The sequence below is a fragment of the Rhinoraja longicauda genome, chromosome 5 (assembly GCF_053455715.1).
Source record: "Rhinoraja longicauda isolate Sanriku21f chromosome 5, sRhiLon1.1, whole genome shotgun sequence".
In the NCBI taxonomy this organism is placed as follows: Eukaryota; Metazoa; Chordata; class Chondrichthyes; order Rajiformes; family Arhynchobatidae; genus Rhinoraja; species Rhinoraja longicauda.
Window position 1 is genome coordinate 7,346,362 of NC_135957.1, and position 14,688 is coordinate 7,361,049.

The 14,688-nt window shown below is 50.3% G+C and overlaps 1 protein-coding gene across 1 annotated transcript; it reads left to right on the forward strand.

Moving 5' to 3' along the window:
• The first annotated feature begins 719 nt into the window (after positions 1–719).
• fbxo28 (F-box protein 28) lies at positions 720–14,132 on the forward strand. The gene is made up of 5 exons (XM_078398853.1): positions 720–946; positions 5,181–5,290; positions 6,768–6,906; positions 9,809–10,004; positions 11,548–14,132. Exons 1-5 carry the CDS (start codon positions 785–787, stop codon positions 11,979–11,981), a joined length of 1,041 nt encoding a protein of 346 aa, XP_078254979.1. The 5' UTR covers positions 720–784; the 3' UTR covers positions 11,982–14,132.
• The last annotated feature ends 556 nt before the right edge of the window (positions 14,133–14,688 follow it).

The window sequence follows — 14,688 nt, forward strand, 5'->3', positions numbered from 1 at the left end:
ATTGTGAATAGAGTGTAGATCATCAGGGGAATAGATCGGATAAATGCAGTCTTTTACCCAGAGTAGCAGAAATCAAGTAGGTTGAAACTGAGAGAGAAAAGATTTAATAGGAAACTATTAGGTGGGTATACGGAACAAGCTGTTGGAGGAGTCAATGATGTTTTATTGTCATATGTCCCAGATAGAATACTAAAATTCTTACTTGCAGCAGCACAACAGAATATGTAAACATAGTACACTGTAAACAATATGATAAACGAGAAAAAAAGTTCAATGTGTGTATATACAGTCAAGAGTGTTTAATTGTTATTATCTGCGGTTATTTTCCTATACACACATATGCATATGTATACATACACATATATACACACATATGCATATACACACACATATATATATATCCATATATGCACACACATGCATACACGCACACATATATATATCCATATGCATATATGTGCACACATTTGCATATACACACACATATACATTCTCACATATATTAATATATATACATACATATGTATATACACATATTAGGTAGTTGAGACAGGCACTGTAAGACATTTGGACAGGTTCATGGATATGAGCGGTGGACTGGTGTAAATAGGTCATGTTGGCGGCGCCGTGGTCATCCCGGCGGACGGCGCCGTAACGTCAGGACGCCAGGGCTTTGCGTCATCCCGGCGGGCGGCGCCGTGACGTCAGGACGCCGGGGCCGGGGCTTTGCGTCATCCCGGCGGGCGGCGCCGTGACGTAAGGACGCCGGGGCCGGGGCTGGGAGATGGCGGCCGAGCGAGATGGCGGTGAGGGGTCCGGTGGCGAGGTGGGGCCCGGCGGCAACGAGCAGCTGCACCAGGACAACCCGCTGCTCACCCTCCCCATCGTCGCCATCGACTCCATCCTCGGGCTGATGGCCTACGACGAGATCAGCGGCCTGCGGATGGTGAGCGAGTGACCGGACCTGGGGGGGCGGGGAGAGGCCGGGGCGGGCAGGGGCACGGCCCAGGGGTGGGGGCCGAGTGGATGGTGGGGCCCAGAGCCGGTGCAGGAGGAGGGGACCTGGGTCAGGGCGGGGCCGGGCTGGGCTGGGGTGAGGGTAGGGGTGTGGATGGGGGTGAGGGTGGGGTGAGATGGGTAGGGGCTGGGGTGGGGGTGAGGGTAGGGATGGGGCTGATGGTGAGGGTAGGGGTTTGGATGGGGGTGAGGGTAGGGATGGGGTGAGGGGTGGGGGTGAGGGTAGGGGCGTGGATGGGGGTGAGATGGGTAAGGGCTGGGGTGGGGGTGAGGGTAGGGATGGGGCTGATGGTGAGGGTAGGGGTTTGGATGGGGGTGAGGGTAGGGATGGGGTGAGGGGTGGGGGTGAGGGTAGGGGCGTGGATGGGGGTGAGATGGGTAAGGGCTGGGGTGGGGGTGAGGGTAGGGATGGGGCTGATGGTGAGGGTAGGGGTTTGGATGGGGGTGAGGGTAGGGATGGGGTGAGGGGTGGGGGTGAGGGTAGGGGTGTGGATGGGGGTGAGGGTGGGGGTGAGATGGGTAGGGGCTGGGGTGGGGGTGAGGGTAGGGATGGGGCTGATGGTGAGGGTAGGGGTTTGGATGGGGGTGAGGGTAGGGATGGGGTGAGGGGTGGGGGTGAGGGTAGGGGCGTGGATGGGGGTGAGATGGGTAAGGGCTGGGGTGAGGGTAGGGATGGGATTAGGGTGGGGCTGGGGGTGAGGGTAGGAGTGGGGATAGGGTGGTGGTGGGGTGGGAGTGAGGGTAGGGATGGGGTGAGGGCAGGGATGGGACGGGACTGGGCTGGGGTGAGGGTGGTGCTGGGCTGGGGTGAGGGCGGTGCTGGGCTGTGATGAGGTAGGGTGGGGGTGGGCTTGGGGGGCCCGGGCTCTGCTCAATGTGCTGGGAAGTGGATGCTCTGGTCCGGGGTGACTGCTGCAGGGATGTTGTTCGTTAGTTTGTCGGGTTGGTGCCAGCTTTCTCCCCCGCCCATGTTGTACTTGGTTTTGGATGGCCTGGGGTCGGCCAAACACTTTGTGGGCTTGGACTCGCCAACAGGCCAAAGCTGGGTGAGAGACTGCAGGGTACTGGACAGGCGATAATGATGCTCAGATATTTACATAGCTGGACCCCAGATTGGCTGTCTTTTGAATATAATCCAAATTATTCTGACAAATTCCATGGTTTCCTGTGACCACCTCCATAATTGTAGTTGATAAATGTCTTGTCTCATGTTGATCAATTTGGGAGGTTATTGTAGATCCTCTGTTCTAAGGTGGAGTGGGGGGAGGATATTGTGGGTTTCCATGTCTTTTGGGCCATTGCATCAATTGGATAGATTTCTCCCAGGCTGCTCAACTGTGATTTACAATACTGTAGTGTTTATCTATGGCAATGAACCTTTATCTTGTGCCACAGCATAGGGGTGTTCAGTTAAAAGTGAAAGTATGGATACAATGGTTACAGTGGGAAAGAGGTCATTTGGCTTGTTGAGTCTGAAATAACTCAAGGTACAATCCAGCAGGTCCCACTCGCTGATCCTCTTCTGCAGCCCTGCTATTTCTTTCCTTTCAGGTCTTTCTCTAGTTCCTATTTTAAACACCCATTGTGACAATGGAACATATGAGAAATGTCTTACCTCATCCTTTTGTCAGCACCATCTCCCTGTGTCACCTCATTCTGTAACCTCTGACATAGAAGTAGTTTCTTCCCATTTGCTCCTTGCTGATTTATAATCCTGCCCGTTCCTCCCAATCTACTCTTTCAAAGCGAATGACCACAACGTCTTCACAATTGAAGTCCCTGCAATTATTTCCATAAGCCTCTCCACTATCTGATCTCACTAAACAGAAGGTAACATCTAATTTTTTTACCATGCATACCACCGAAATACCAGGACACCTGCAACGGGAGAGTTGATCTACTTATTCTTGACAATCAATACCGTTCCCATTAACCCTAGAAAGGGAACCCCATTAGCCAAAGATTGGGCCAGATACACATTGTCCTGGTACAAGGGACTGGGTGTCCTTCGTCTCAATTTATGACGCTCAAACATCTAACACCAATCACAGTCCCCCACAACCATCAATCCCTGATCTCATAAATATTTATCTATCTCCAACTTAAATATATCCAATAATCCAGCCTCCACATCAGGAGCTGAAATTCACGACACTAAGGTTCGCCCGCTATTGAAAACATCCTAACATCTACTCTGTCAGATTGTATGTTTGAATATGGTCACTCCTCAGTCTGCTACAATATCTATTTTGATGTAAGCGGACCAAGACCGTGCATGCTGTTCCAGGTGTGGCCTCTCCACCACCCTGTGCGACTATTACAAACCTCCCCATATTTTTAAACTCCAATATCTTCACAATGAAGGCCAATATACCATTTGCCACCTTAACTACTTGTTGGGCTTGCCTACTAATTTTAGTCATTTATACATGAGAATTCCCCTGCATGTCTCATATTGACAGTTTTTTCAATAATAAACTAATCTGCCTTTTGATTCCTCTTACCAAAGTGAATGACCCATACTTCTCCACCTTACAAACCATTTGTTCAGTAACTCTGTCTATATCCCAATGCAGAATAATGATGTCCTTATCACAGCACTTGTCTTTCTGCCTATATTTGTGTCATCGGCAAACTTGGAAACCTTATTTTGTTCCCTTCTCCAGGATATTAAAATAAATAGTAAACAGTTGAGGCCCAGGAATCAATCCCTGGGGGATTTCATTAAATACATCCGTCCAGCCTCAAAGGGATCAGGTTATTTCAGCTCCTTTTCCATGTCGGGGCCAGATGACACAAAGCTGGGTGGCAGTGTGAACTGAGGAAGATGCTATGAGGTTGCAGGGTGACTTGGGCAGATTGTGTGAGTGGGCAGATGCATGGCAGATGCAGTTTAATGTGGATAAATGTGGGGCAGGAAGGCAGATTATTATCTGAATGGGGTCAAGTTAGGAAAGGGGGAAGTACAACGAGATCTGGGTGTCCTGGTTCATCAGTCACTGAAAGGAAGCATGCAGGTACAGCAGGCAGTGAAGAAAGCCAATGGAATGTTGGCCTTCATAACAAGAGGAGTTGAGTATAGGAGCAAAGAGGCTCTTCTGCAGTTGTACAGAGCCCTTGTGAGACCACACCTGGAGTATTGAGTGCAGTTTTGGTCTCCAAACTTGAAGGACATTCTTGCTATTGAGGGAGTGCAGTGTAGGTTCACGAGATTAATTCCCGGAATGGCGGGACTGTCGTTCGTTAAAAGACTGGAGCGACTGGGCTTGTGTACTCTAGAATTTAGAAGGGTGAGAGGGGATCTTATTGAAACATATAAGATTTTTAAGGGATTGGACACGCTAGAGGCAGGAAACATGTTCCCGATGTTGGGGGAGTCCCGACCAGGGGCCACAGTTTAAGAATAAGGGGTAGGCCATTTAGAACGGAGATGAGGAAGAACTTTTTCACTCGTAGAGTTGTGAAGCTGTGGAATTCTCTACCTCATAAGGCAATCGGGGCCAATTCTCTGGATCCTTTCAAGAGAGAGTTAGATAGAGCTCTTAATGATAGCGGAGTCAAGGGATATGGGGAGAAAACACGAAGGGGGTACTGATTGTGCATGATCAGCCATGATCACAATGAATGGCGGTGCTGGCTCAAAGGGCCGAATGGCCTACTCCTGTACCTATTGTCTATTGTTTACAAAGACACTCAAAGCTCAACTTCATCCAGGGCAATGTCTGACTGGCACCAATCTAACCATTCAGTCCCTGCACCACCAGAGTATGCTAGCTGAAACATGTACTACCAACAAATGTACTGTGTCCCATGTTACTGTGACAACCTCCCAGCCCCATGAACTCTACCACCAGGGAGGTCAAGGGCAACTGGTGCAGGGGAGCACCACCACCTGTGGGTTCCCCGCCAAGTCGTGCACCACAATGTGTTGGAGATCAATGGCCAGTCATTCGTGGCCACTGGGGTCAAATCCTGCAACTGCCTTCGCAATGGCACTGGGAGCATCTGCATCAGGTGAACTGCAGTCATTCAAGATGGCCACCACTGTATTGAAGGCAATTAGCCATGAATGCTATAGTAAAGGTTGATAACTAATGAGCACTGTGTTGATACTACGACTGATGGTGTGTAGGGATCTGTCGATGACTCTGTTCTTGCCCCAGGTTTGTAAGCGGATGGATGCAATCTGCCAACGTCTGCTGAACCAGGGGTTCCTGAAGGTTGAGAGGTACCACAGCCTGTGTCAGAAGCAGGTCAAAGCCCAGCTGCCCCGGTGAGTAAGCAGAAGCCCGAGATCCAGCACCCTCAGATATGGCCTGTGGTCACAGTTTGTTTTAGCACAGGCGGCCACCAGGTTTGATAGAGGTGCATGCAATCCAAACACGCCCCAAGGAGGGGGGGAGGCGGGTCATGTGACCTCTATGTCCCAGAGGACCTTGCAAATGGGATACAGCTCAGGGGCATTTCATTTCTGTTGTGTGACCTCTTCTTCCCAGAGATTAGGAGCTTGTTAGATTTGTAGAATATATTGGTGAGGCCACATTTAGAGTATTGTGATCAACTTTGGTCACTCTGTTATAGGAAAGATAGACAATAGGTGCAGGAGTAGGCCATTCGGCCCTTCGAGCCAGCACCACCATTCAATGTGATCAAGGCTGATCATTCTCAATCAGTACCCCGTTCCTGCCTTCTCCCCATACCCCCTGACTCCGCTATCCTTAAGAGCTCTATCTAGCTCTCTCTTGAATGCATTCAGAGAATTGGCCTCCACTGCCTTCTGAGTCAGAGAATTCCGCAGATTTACAACTCTGACTGAAAAAGTTTTTCCTCATCTCCGTTCTAAATGGCCTACCCCTTATTCTTAAACTATGGCCGCGATTAAGATGTTGTTAATCTGGAAAGGATGCAAAGAAGATTTACAATTGTTGCCAGGACTCGAGGGCCTGAGCTCTAGGGAGAGATGGAGCAGACTAGGACTTTATTCTTTGGAGTGCAGGAGGATGAGGGGTGTTCTTATAGAGGTGTATAAGATCATGATAGGAATGAGAGTAAATACATAGTTTTTTACCAAGAAGCTGGATATCAAGAAGCCGAGGACATGGTTTAAGATGAGTGGGGAAAGATTTAATAGGAATCTGAGGGGCAAATATTTTACATAGCGGGTGGTGGGTATGTGGAATGAGCTGTCGGAACAGGTAGTTCAGGCAGGTATCGCAATATTTAGATAAAATATATGGACAGGTACATGGATAGGAAAGGTTTAGAGGGATTGGACACGGGTAGCCACGGGAGGTTAATGCTCATTCTCCTGACTCAGAAATTGTAGGTAATTTCTCCAGGTATTTAACTATTGGATTAAATATCAGTATTGTCTGGGGGAAATCAAAGTTCAGAGCTTGTTTACTTTGGAGGGAATCATGCCATCCCCTCATGTAATTCTCCATCCCTCCTGGGTCTTGGTGGGGGGGGGGGGGGGCATGAGGTCTGTTGAATTCCTTAGCGCAGGCTCGGATGTGACAAGGTTACATCTGAAGAAGGAAACGTCGGCTCTCCATTCCCTCCACGGATGCTGCCTGACCCGCTGAGTTCCTCCAGCACTGTGTATTTTTGCGTAAGGTTTCAACACCTGCTGTCTCCTGTGGCTATGGCTGGTCTGGTGTAGCACTGGTTTGATCTGTACGCTTTGGTGGGCAGGGTGAAAGAGAGCACAGTCAATGAGCGCGGCGAGGGCTAATTCTCTCTCCTTGCAGGCGCGAGTCGGAGCGCAGGAACCACTCTCTGGCACGCCACGCGGACATCTTGGCGGCCGTGGAGACCAGGCTCTCCCTCCTGAACATGACCTTCATGAAGTACGTCGACACCAGTCTCTGCTGCTTCATCCCGGGCAAGGTATGTTTGCGGAGGGTCGCTCTGTGCTGGCCCGCTACCCATCGGGGTGGGAGAAACTGTTGGAACTCTCAGAAGCAATGACATGCACCTGGCTCTCGAGAAAATGTGTAGGAAAGAACTGCAGATGCTGGTTTAAATCGAAGGAAGCCACAAAATATGGGACAGGGAGCATCTCTGGAGAGAAGGAAAGGGTGACGTTTCGGGTCGAGACCCTTCTTCAGACTGAAACGTCACCCATTCCTTCTCTCCAGAGATGTTGCCTGTCCCACTGAGTTACTCCAGCATTTTGTGTATACCTGGCTCTGGAGAAACACTGACGGAATCTCTACCCTGCTGGCATATACTCAATGGGCTGAATGGCTTTTTGTGCTTAATCCTTTTTTATGGCTCTTCAAATTTGGGCATAGATACATAGACAATAGGTGCAGGTGTAGGCCATTCGGCCTTTTGAGCAAGCGCAGCCATTCAATGTGATCATGGCTGATCATCCACAACCAGTACCCCGTTCCTGCCTTCTCCCCATAATCCCTTGATTCCGTTAGCCCTAAGAGCTCTATCTAACTCTCTTTTGAAAGCATCCAGTGAATTGGCCTCCAATGCCTCCTGAGGCAGAGAATTCCACAGCTTCACAACTCTGTGTGAAAAAGTTTTTCCTCGTCTCAGTTCTAAATGGTCTACCCCTTATTCTTAAACTGTGACCTCCTGGTCCTGGACACCGGGAACATGTTTCGTGCATCTAGCATGTCCAATCCCTTAATAATTTTATATGTTTCTATAAGATCCCCTCTCATCCTAAATTCCAGTCAATACAAGCCCAGTCTCTAAATTCCTTCATCATATTACAGTCCCGCCATCCTGGGAATTAACCTCGTGAACCTAAGCTGCACTCCCTCAATAGCAAAAATGTCCTTCCTGAAATTAGGAGACCAAAACTGCACACAATACTCCAGGTGTGGTCGAGACCCTTCTTCAGACTGGTCGAGACCCTTCTTCAGACTGAAGAAGAGTCTCGACTTGAAACGTCATCCACTCCTTCTCTCCAGAGATGCTGCCTGACCCGCTGAGTTACTCCAGCATTTTGTGATACCTTTAAAAGTTTCCCAATCCTCTGGCTTCCCGCTCATCTTTGCTATGTTGTACATCTTCTATTTTATTTTTAAACTGTCCTTGTCTTCCCTTGTCAGCCAAGGTCGCCTCTTAGTCCCCTTAGAATCTTTCTTCCTCTTTGGAATGAAATCATCCCACATCTTCTGGATTATTCCCAGAAATACTTGCCATTGCTGTTCCACCGTCATCCCTGCTAGGGTCCCTTTATGCAGTCAACTTTATGCAAATAGCTTCCCGGGATGGTGGGACTGTCATATGATGAAAGAATGGAGCGACTGGGCTTGTATGCATTGGAATTTGGAAGGCTGAGAGGGGATCTTATAGAAACATAAAATTATTAAGGGATTGGACAGGCTAGATGCAGGAAACGTGTTCCTGATGTTGGGGGAGTCCAGAACCAAGGGCCACAGTTTAAGAATAAGGGGTAGGCCATTTAGAACAGAGATGAGGAAAGACCTTTTTCACACAGAGTTGTGAATTTGTGGAATTCTCTGCCTCAGAAGGCAATGGAGGCCAATTCACTGGATGCATTCAAAAGAGAGTTAGATAGAGCTCATAGGGCTAGCGGAATCGAGGGACATGGGGAGAAGTCAGAAATGGAGTACTGATTGTGGATGACCAGCCATGATCACATTGAATGGCAGTGCTGGCTCGAAGGGCCAAATGGCCTACTCCTGCACCTATTGTCTGGATCTATGTATCAATGCAGCCAATGAAATTACTCATGTGGCCTTGTAATGAGGTATCACAAGAACCAAGAATGTCTCTTCAGTGTTGCTGTTATACCCGTAAATCTTATTGTTTAGTTTATTATTGTCACGTGTACTGAGGTACAATGAAAAGCATTTGTTTGTGTGCTATCCAGTCAAAGAAAAGACTACATGAGTATAGTCATGCCATCCACAGTGCACAGAAAGGATAAAGGGTACAACATTTAGTACAAGAAAACTAAATTTTATTACTAATTATTTAATAGTAAAATTATTTTACAATTAAAAATAAAGTGAGACAGGTTTACACGCATATTTTTTAACCTCGTCTACTGCACCAGGTGTTCCCGATGTTGCCTCCTGTTGAGACCAAGTATGAATTCATACACTTGGTCTTCCAAGGCCGACTGGATCCCTCGTTTGCTAACCACCTTTACTCCCCTTCCCATTCCCACACTGACAAGTTGGAGTAACAGCTCCTTATATTTTGCGTGGGCAGCTTACAATCCAATGGTACGCGTGTTGAATTCTCAAATATTGGGTGACTTCTATAAACACCCCTCGCCCCCTCCTTGAACTTCCTAAGCCTTCTAAGAAAGTACTGGTGTGGTGCGCTTTTTCGCCATAGCTTCGTGGCTGGTCCACAACAAGTTTCTGATGATTTATTCCTAAGAACCAGAAATTTTGATCATTGTTACTTTGGCGCCATCAATGTACGCCAGGATGTGTGGACTGTTTTGCTTCCTGAAGTTAATCACAATCTCCTTTGTCTTGCTGACATTGAAGGATAGTTGTTGTCTTGGCCCCAGATTATGAGGTTCTCAATCTCCCTCCTGTACTCCGTCTCGTAGGAAGAATGCAGAGAGATCTGTACTCTGCATTTAGCTTGTGGTGTTCTTCCCTGGTGGAGGATGGGGGGGGGGGGGTTGTTGGTGAATGGTGGGAGAGTGTAGAGGGATCTCTCTCCATGTCCGAGCATGGGAATGTGTGACAGTCTCTGTGTGGATTGTGATCAGTGCTGGGTAGTTGCTTTGTGGCTCCCCCTTACTGTTTTACCCACGCCTTGTGTTGTAATCTGTGTGCAGGTGATCGATGAGATTTACCGGGTTCTGAGATACGTAAATTCTACGCGTTCCCCTCAGCGAGCCCATGAGGTATTGCAGGAACTACGGGACATCTCATCCATGGCCATGGAATACTTTGATGAGAAGATCGTTCCCATACTGAAGAAGAAACTGAGCAATTCGGACATGTCGGGTCGGCTACTGGGAGTGCCGCCAGGTATGTCCCAGGCTGCCCATGGCAAACAGCGCACCCTCCTGGTAGCGAGCACCTCCTGTGCATAAATTATGTAAACATACGTGCTCTATGGCCCTACACATGTATAGTGTGTGCTCTTGCAAGTGGGTGGATATTACTGGATCTCTGACAGCTTCCCTCTGCCCCACCACTGTTCCTCTTCTCTTCCCAACCCTGTCTGGAGCCCCAGCCCAGCAGTGGGATGTAGTTCAGAAGTCATGGGAGCAGAATTAGGCCAGTTGGCCCATCAAGTCTACTCCGCCATTCAATCGTAGCTGATCAATCTTTCTCTCTCAACCCCATCCTTCTGCCTTCTCCCCATAGCCTTTGACACCCATACTAATCAAGGAACAGTCTGAAGAAGGGTCTCGACCCGAAACGTCACCCATTCGTTCTCTCCAGAGATGCTGCCTGTCCTGCTCAGTGACTCCAGCATTTTGGGTCTACCTTTGATTTAAACCAGCATCTGCAGTTCTTTCCTACACAAGAATCTTATCAATCTCCACCTTTAAAATATCCATTAACTTGGGCCCCACAACTGTCCGTGGCAAAGAATTCCGCAGATTCTCCACCCTCTGACTAAAGAAATTCCTCCTTATTTCCTTCTAAAGGAACGCCCTTTTATTCTGAGGCTGTGGCCTTTGGTCTTAGACTCTCCCACTAGTGAAACATCCTCTCCACAACAGGATCCTGTTGGAGAGGGTGAGGGTAGGCCGTGTGAGGGATGGACGAAGGCAGAGGGTGTTGACTGGGGAGTCTGTGGGTAGAGGTGGCGATGGGTCCAGGTTGGTGGTGAGCGATGCAGGAGAGGTTCGGACTTTGGTGGGGATTGTTGCCGAGAGTCTCAGGGATTTGGCTGCAGCTGCTGACACCCTCCTCTCCCCGCCCCACCAGAGCACCAAAAGATGCTGGAGACAGGAGATGGCTTCCCACACAAAGTGGCCACTCCCGTTTCAGCCATCGTCTTCCAACTGGCTCTTGGACGAGTCCCATCCCACTCCTTCACATTAACTCCCTTGATTAGCCCCTACCGCCCACTTGGTCATACAGCACAGAAACGGGCCCTTTGTCCCACCCTGCCCCTGCTCACAACATTGGCATCCTGGGTTGCTCCCATTTACCTCGATCTATCTAAATGCTTTTCATCAATACGTCTGTCCATTTGTCTTTTGAAAGAGAGGCAGTTTATGGTGGTTAACTCATGTCTGGGATGTTACGGGGTGCAGGGGGGTTGTGGTGGGGGGAACGAGACAGGAGCAGCCGGAGGAAATCCGTCCACTTTTGTGCCAACTCCAGCTGGACAATGGTGGGGTTGGCTGGGGTGTGGGTGGAGAGGTTGCGGTGGTGAGTGATGTACGGGGAGGGGAGGGGAGGGGGGAGGGCTGGTTGGGTCCCAGTGCTGAGGATCCCGGGGCCCAGCTGCTGCTGCTGGCAACTGTTTTGTTGGGTGACTGAGGGGATGGGAGCTCTCTGGGCAGTGGGGCCATCTTGGCTTTAACATTTTCTGCCTCTGTCCTGTGCCCAGTTCCTGGACCATCCACAGCCCTGACGGCAGTGCAGCTCTTCTCCAAGCAGAACCCGGCCCGGCAGGAGCTCTGCAAGCTGCAGCTGCAGCTGAAGGCGCAAGGACTGAACGTGACCACCACCCGGCGCGAGGTGTCCGAGATCCGCGTCAAGTACCAGGAGCAGCTGAAGCAGCTGCAGGACCAGGACCAGAAGATCCTGGAGCAGAACCAGATCATCGGTGAGCAGAACGCCCGCCTAGCAGAGCTGGACCGCAAGCTGGGGGAGCACGCCCTCAAGCACCAGCAGAGCGAGCAGAAGATCAAGGACCTGCAGGAGCTGCTGGAGCAGGTCATCGAGACTGGCACAGGGGGCGTGCAGCTGCCCAGCGGGCCCGGCAAGCGCAAGAAGACTTCTCCCGAGGGCAGTGCCAAGCGCCTTCGGAGCCGGAAGTGAGCCGGCCTATTGCGGGTGGTCTGCTGAGCTCGCGTCTGTGTGTCAGTCCGTGTGTGCAGGCGCGATGGCTCCAGGTGAGGTGCCTCGTGGCACCACGTGGGTCAGGAAGGTGGGCACGGCACGCTCCAGTCACCAGCAGCCTAGGGAACTGGGAGTGGGGGGTGGTGGGGTGTCACTGGCTGGGCAGCTAAACACAGTCCTGGGTCACGGGCTCCATCACTGTCCTTGTTGCTGCCCTGGATAACGGAGATCTGAACTCTACCCTCCCTGCTCCCAATAACTGATTTCAGCCCATCCCCTGGTCCCAGTAACAAGGTCCAATAGACCCGTCCCCTGGTCCTGGGTAACAGGACTCGGCTAACCGTCCCAGTTCTTGGGTAGTGAAGGGTTACACCTTATTTTAGCCCAGTCCGGGATAATTCCTGCCAATCCCCCTGCAACAGGCAACTGTCGTTGCCCTGCCCGTCCTGGTTAATGGAGCGTTAACTGTCCTCACGAGCCAGCTGATGAAGAGTTCGATGCCAGGGTGGGGCTGTCAACACTGCTTCACCTGGTGGAAGAGCAGCAGCTGCAGGGGATGTGGGGGCTTCCCATGGAGGTGGCACCCTGGCTGCTGATGTCTGGGGGAGGGTGAAGCGGTGCCCTCGGTGTCTGGGTTCTGTGCTCCCACACCCTGTGTCGTGTCGGGCCGTGTGCCCTCTGGCAGGGTCGGCCGGGCCTCCCTGGAACCTCATTGCCACCATTCCCAATGGGCTGGCGTGTGGTGGTTGTGGTGGCTTGTTCCTCACGCCTGGCACGGCCTCGGGAATATTAAAGCTGTTGTATCCGGACTGGGCGTTTGCACTGAATGTTGGAGGAAGATCGGAACAAGGCAAAAGCAACCCTGTGGGCAAACGGGAAGTGGAAGCACACGGCCTGATAGATGTGGGCCCTGGGCTGCCTCTGTCCCTGACGGCTACTTGTCAGATCTGGTGAGAGAACAAACCTGGGGGCAGCCGTCGTTCCTCTGCCCGACACCAGGGCAAGGCCCAGTTACTATCCCAGTCCCCCCACCCCTGCTGCCGGAATCTCCCCACCTCAGCACAGCCTGACCCCGTGCTGGAGCTGTCATTGAACCCTAGCAGTGTTGTGGTTGTGCCCGTCTGCTCAGCACACACCTGCCAACATCCCCACTCCAGTGAACACTGTCTGGTCCATGGCAGGATCACGCTTCTCACCCCTTTGTCAGGGATTTGATTATGTTCTGCATGGAATCCATTCGATTCCAGCAGTTGTTGCTGCCTGTGTTGGTAAGTGAGGTACACCCTGCCCATCTAGTGTGCTGATACAGGCCACTTCCCCATAGCCCACTTTGAGAGGGATCAGAATTAACCTGCGCTATAATTTGAACCGTTCACATGTTTGTGTGCCGTTGCTTTGATCTTCGTCCACAGTCCCATCAACATTCAGGGATTTGAGGTGTGCCCGATTGCACCTCAAAGCCCTTGACATCACAGTCATGTCCCAAACTTGTGCATTGTTCTCCTGTTAAGCTATTATAGCACTGAACTGAACTAATGTTATCCGGGGAATCTGAGCCGATGTTGCAGTTTGGAGAGGTTCCACGGTGTCTGGAAGGTCCTGAGGCCAAGTTCACTCTCACTTATGCTGATGTTCTCCTGCTGTGCTGTAGCACAGCTGAACCACAGTTACCAATACAACTCCAAGTACCCAAGGATCAGAGTTGGGGATTACCAGTTGGTGTGGCATGGGGAATTCTAGATATCATAGACTTTGGTCGTCTGAGATGATGGTAGGGAGCCTTTCCTGGAATGAGTTGTCTCCTCTGTTCACCCGATTCCACTGTACCATTGACAGTGTTGGCTTTTTCTGTCCTGATATCTGGGCACCAAATAACCATTGCTGGTGCCAGAGAAAATGTTCCAAAGAATGGGATTAGCTGGAAAGAGGGAGGGTGTTTCATAAAGGATCCTGATGTTGGCACCTTGGTGTCATTACAACTTTGTAAGAAGGCGAGTTCTTCACGTTAAACGTCAAAAAGGAAAATACCTTGTTTGGGGATCTGCTGATTAAAATGAAATGCAGGGAAGGGCTGTTGTAGGTGAGACTTCACTTGCTGACTGTTATATCATGCAGCTATGTTTAACTGTTCATTGGCTTTTGTGAACTGAAAAATAAGTTTTTTTAAACAAAGGCAGCCCATCGTTTCTTGCCATTTACACCCATACTATTGGTAGTGTGACCTCTGGGCTACTCAGCCAGCCTTTGCCCAGGGTGTGGAAGGGAAGGTTATCAGTGACTCTCAGCTGGAGATGGACCCTGTTGGCTTTGTCCTGGAAGAGTTGACTTCAGTCAACACCTCCCATGGGATTCTGACTCTGCCATATCTCTTGGATCAAAGAGCAACAATGTGCAGCCAGAATTTGATGTCTCATTGCCGATGTAATGCCATTTGTACTCAATTAGATGTCTCCCTTCCTTCCCCTCGACGGTGTCTACGCTCCTTGGCAGATGGCTTGGAGCCAGTGTTCAACCCCAGAGGTGGGGCTGCTCTTGCCAGGGCGATGAACGCTGTTGCTGTGAGTTGTCACCGACCAAAGATTCACAGGAGTCTGTGGGAATAGTATGACCTTTACACGGCCATTTGTTGTCTAGCGTACTTAATTAAACTCAGTAACATACTAACAGAGACATCTGTGTCTCTGAG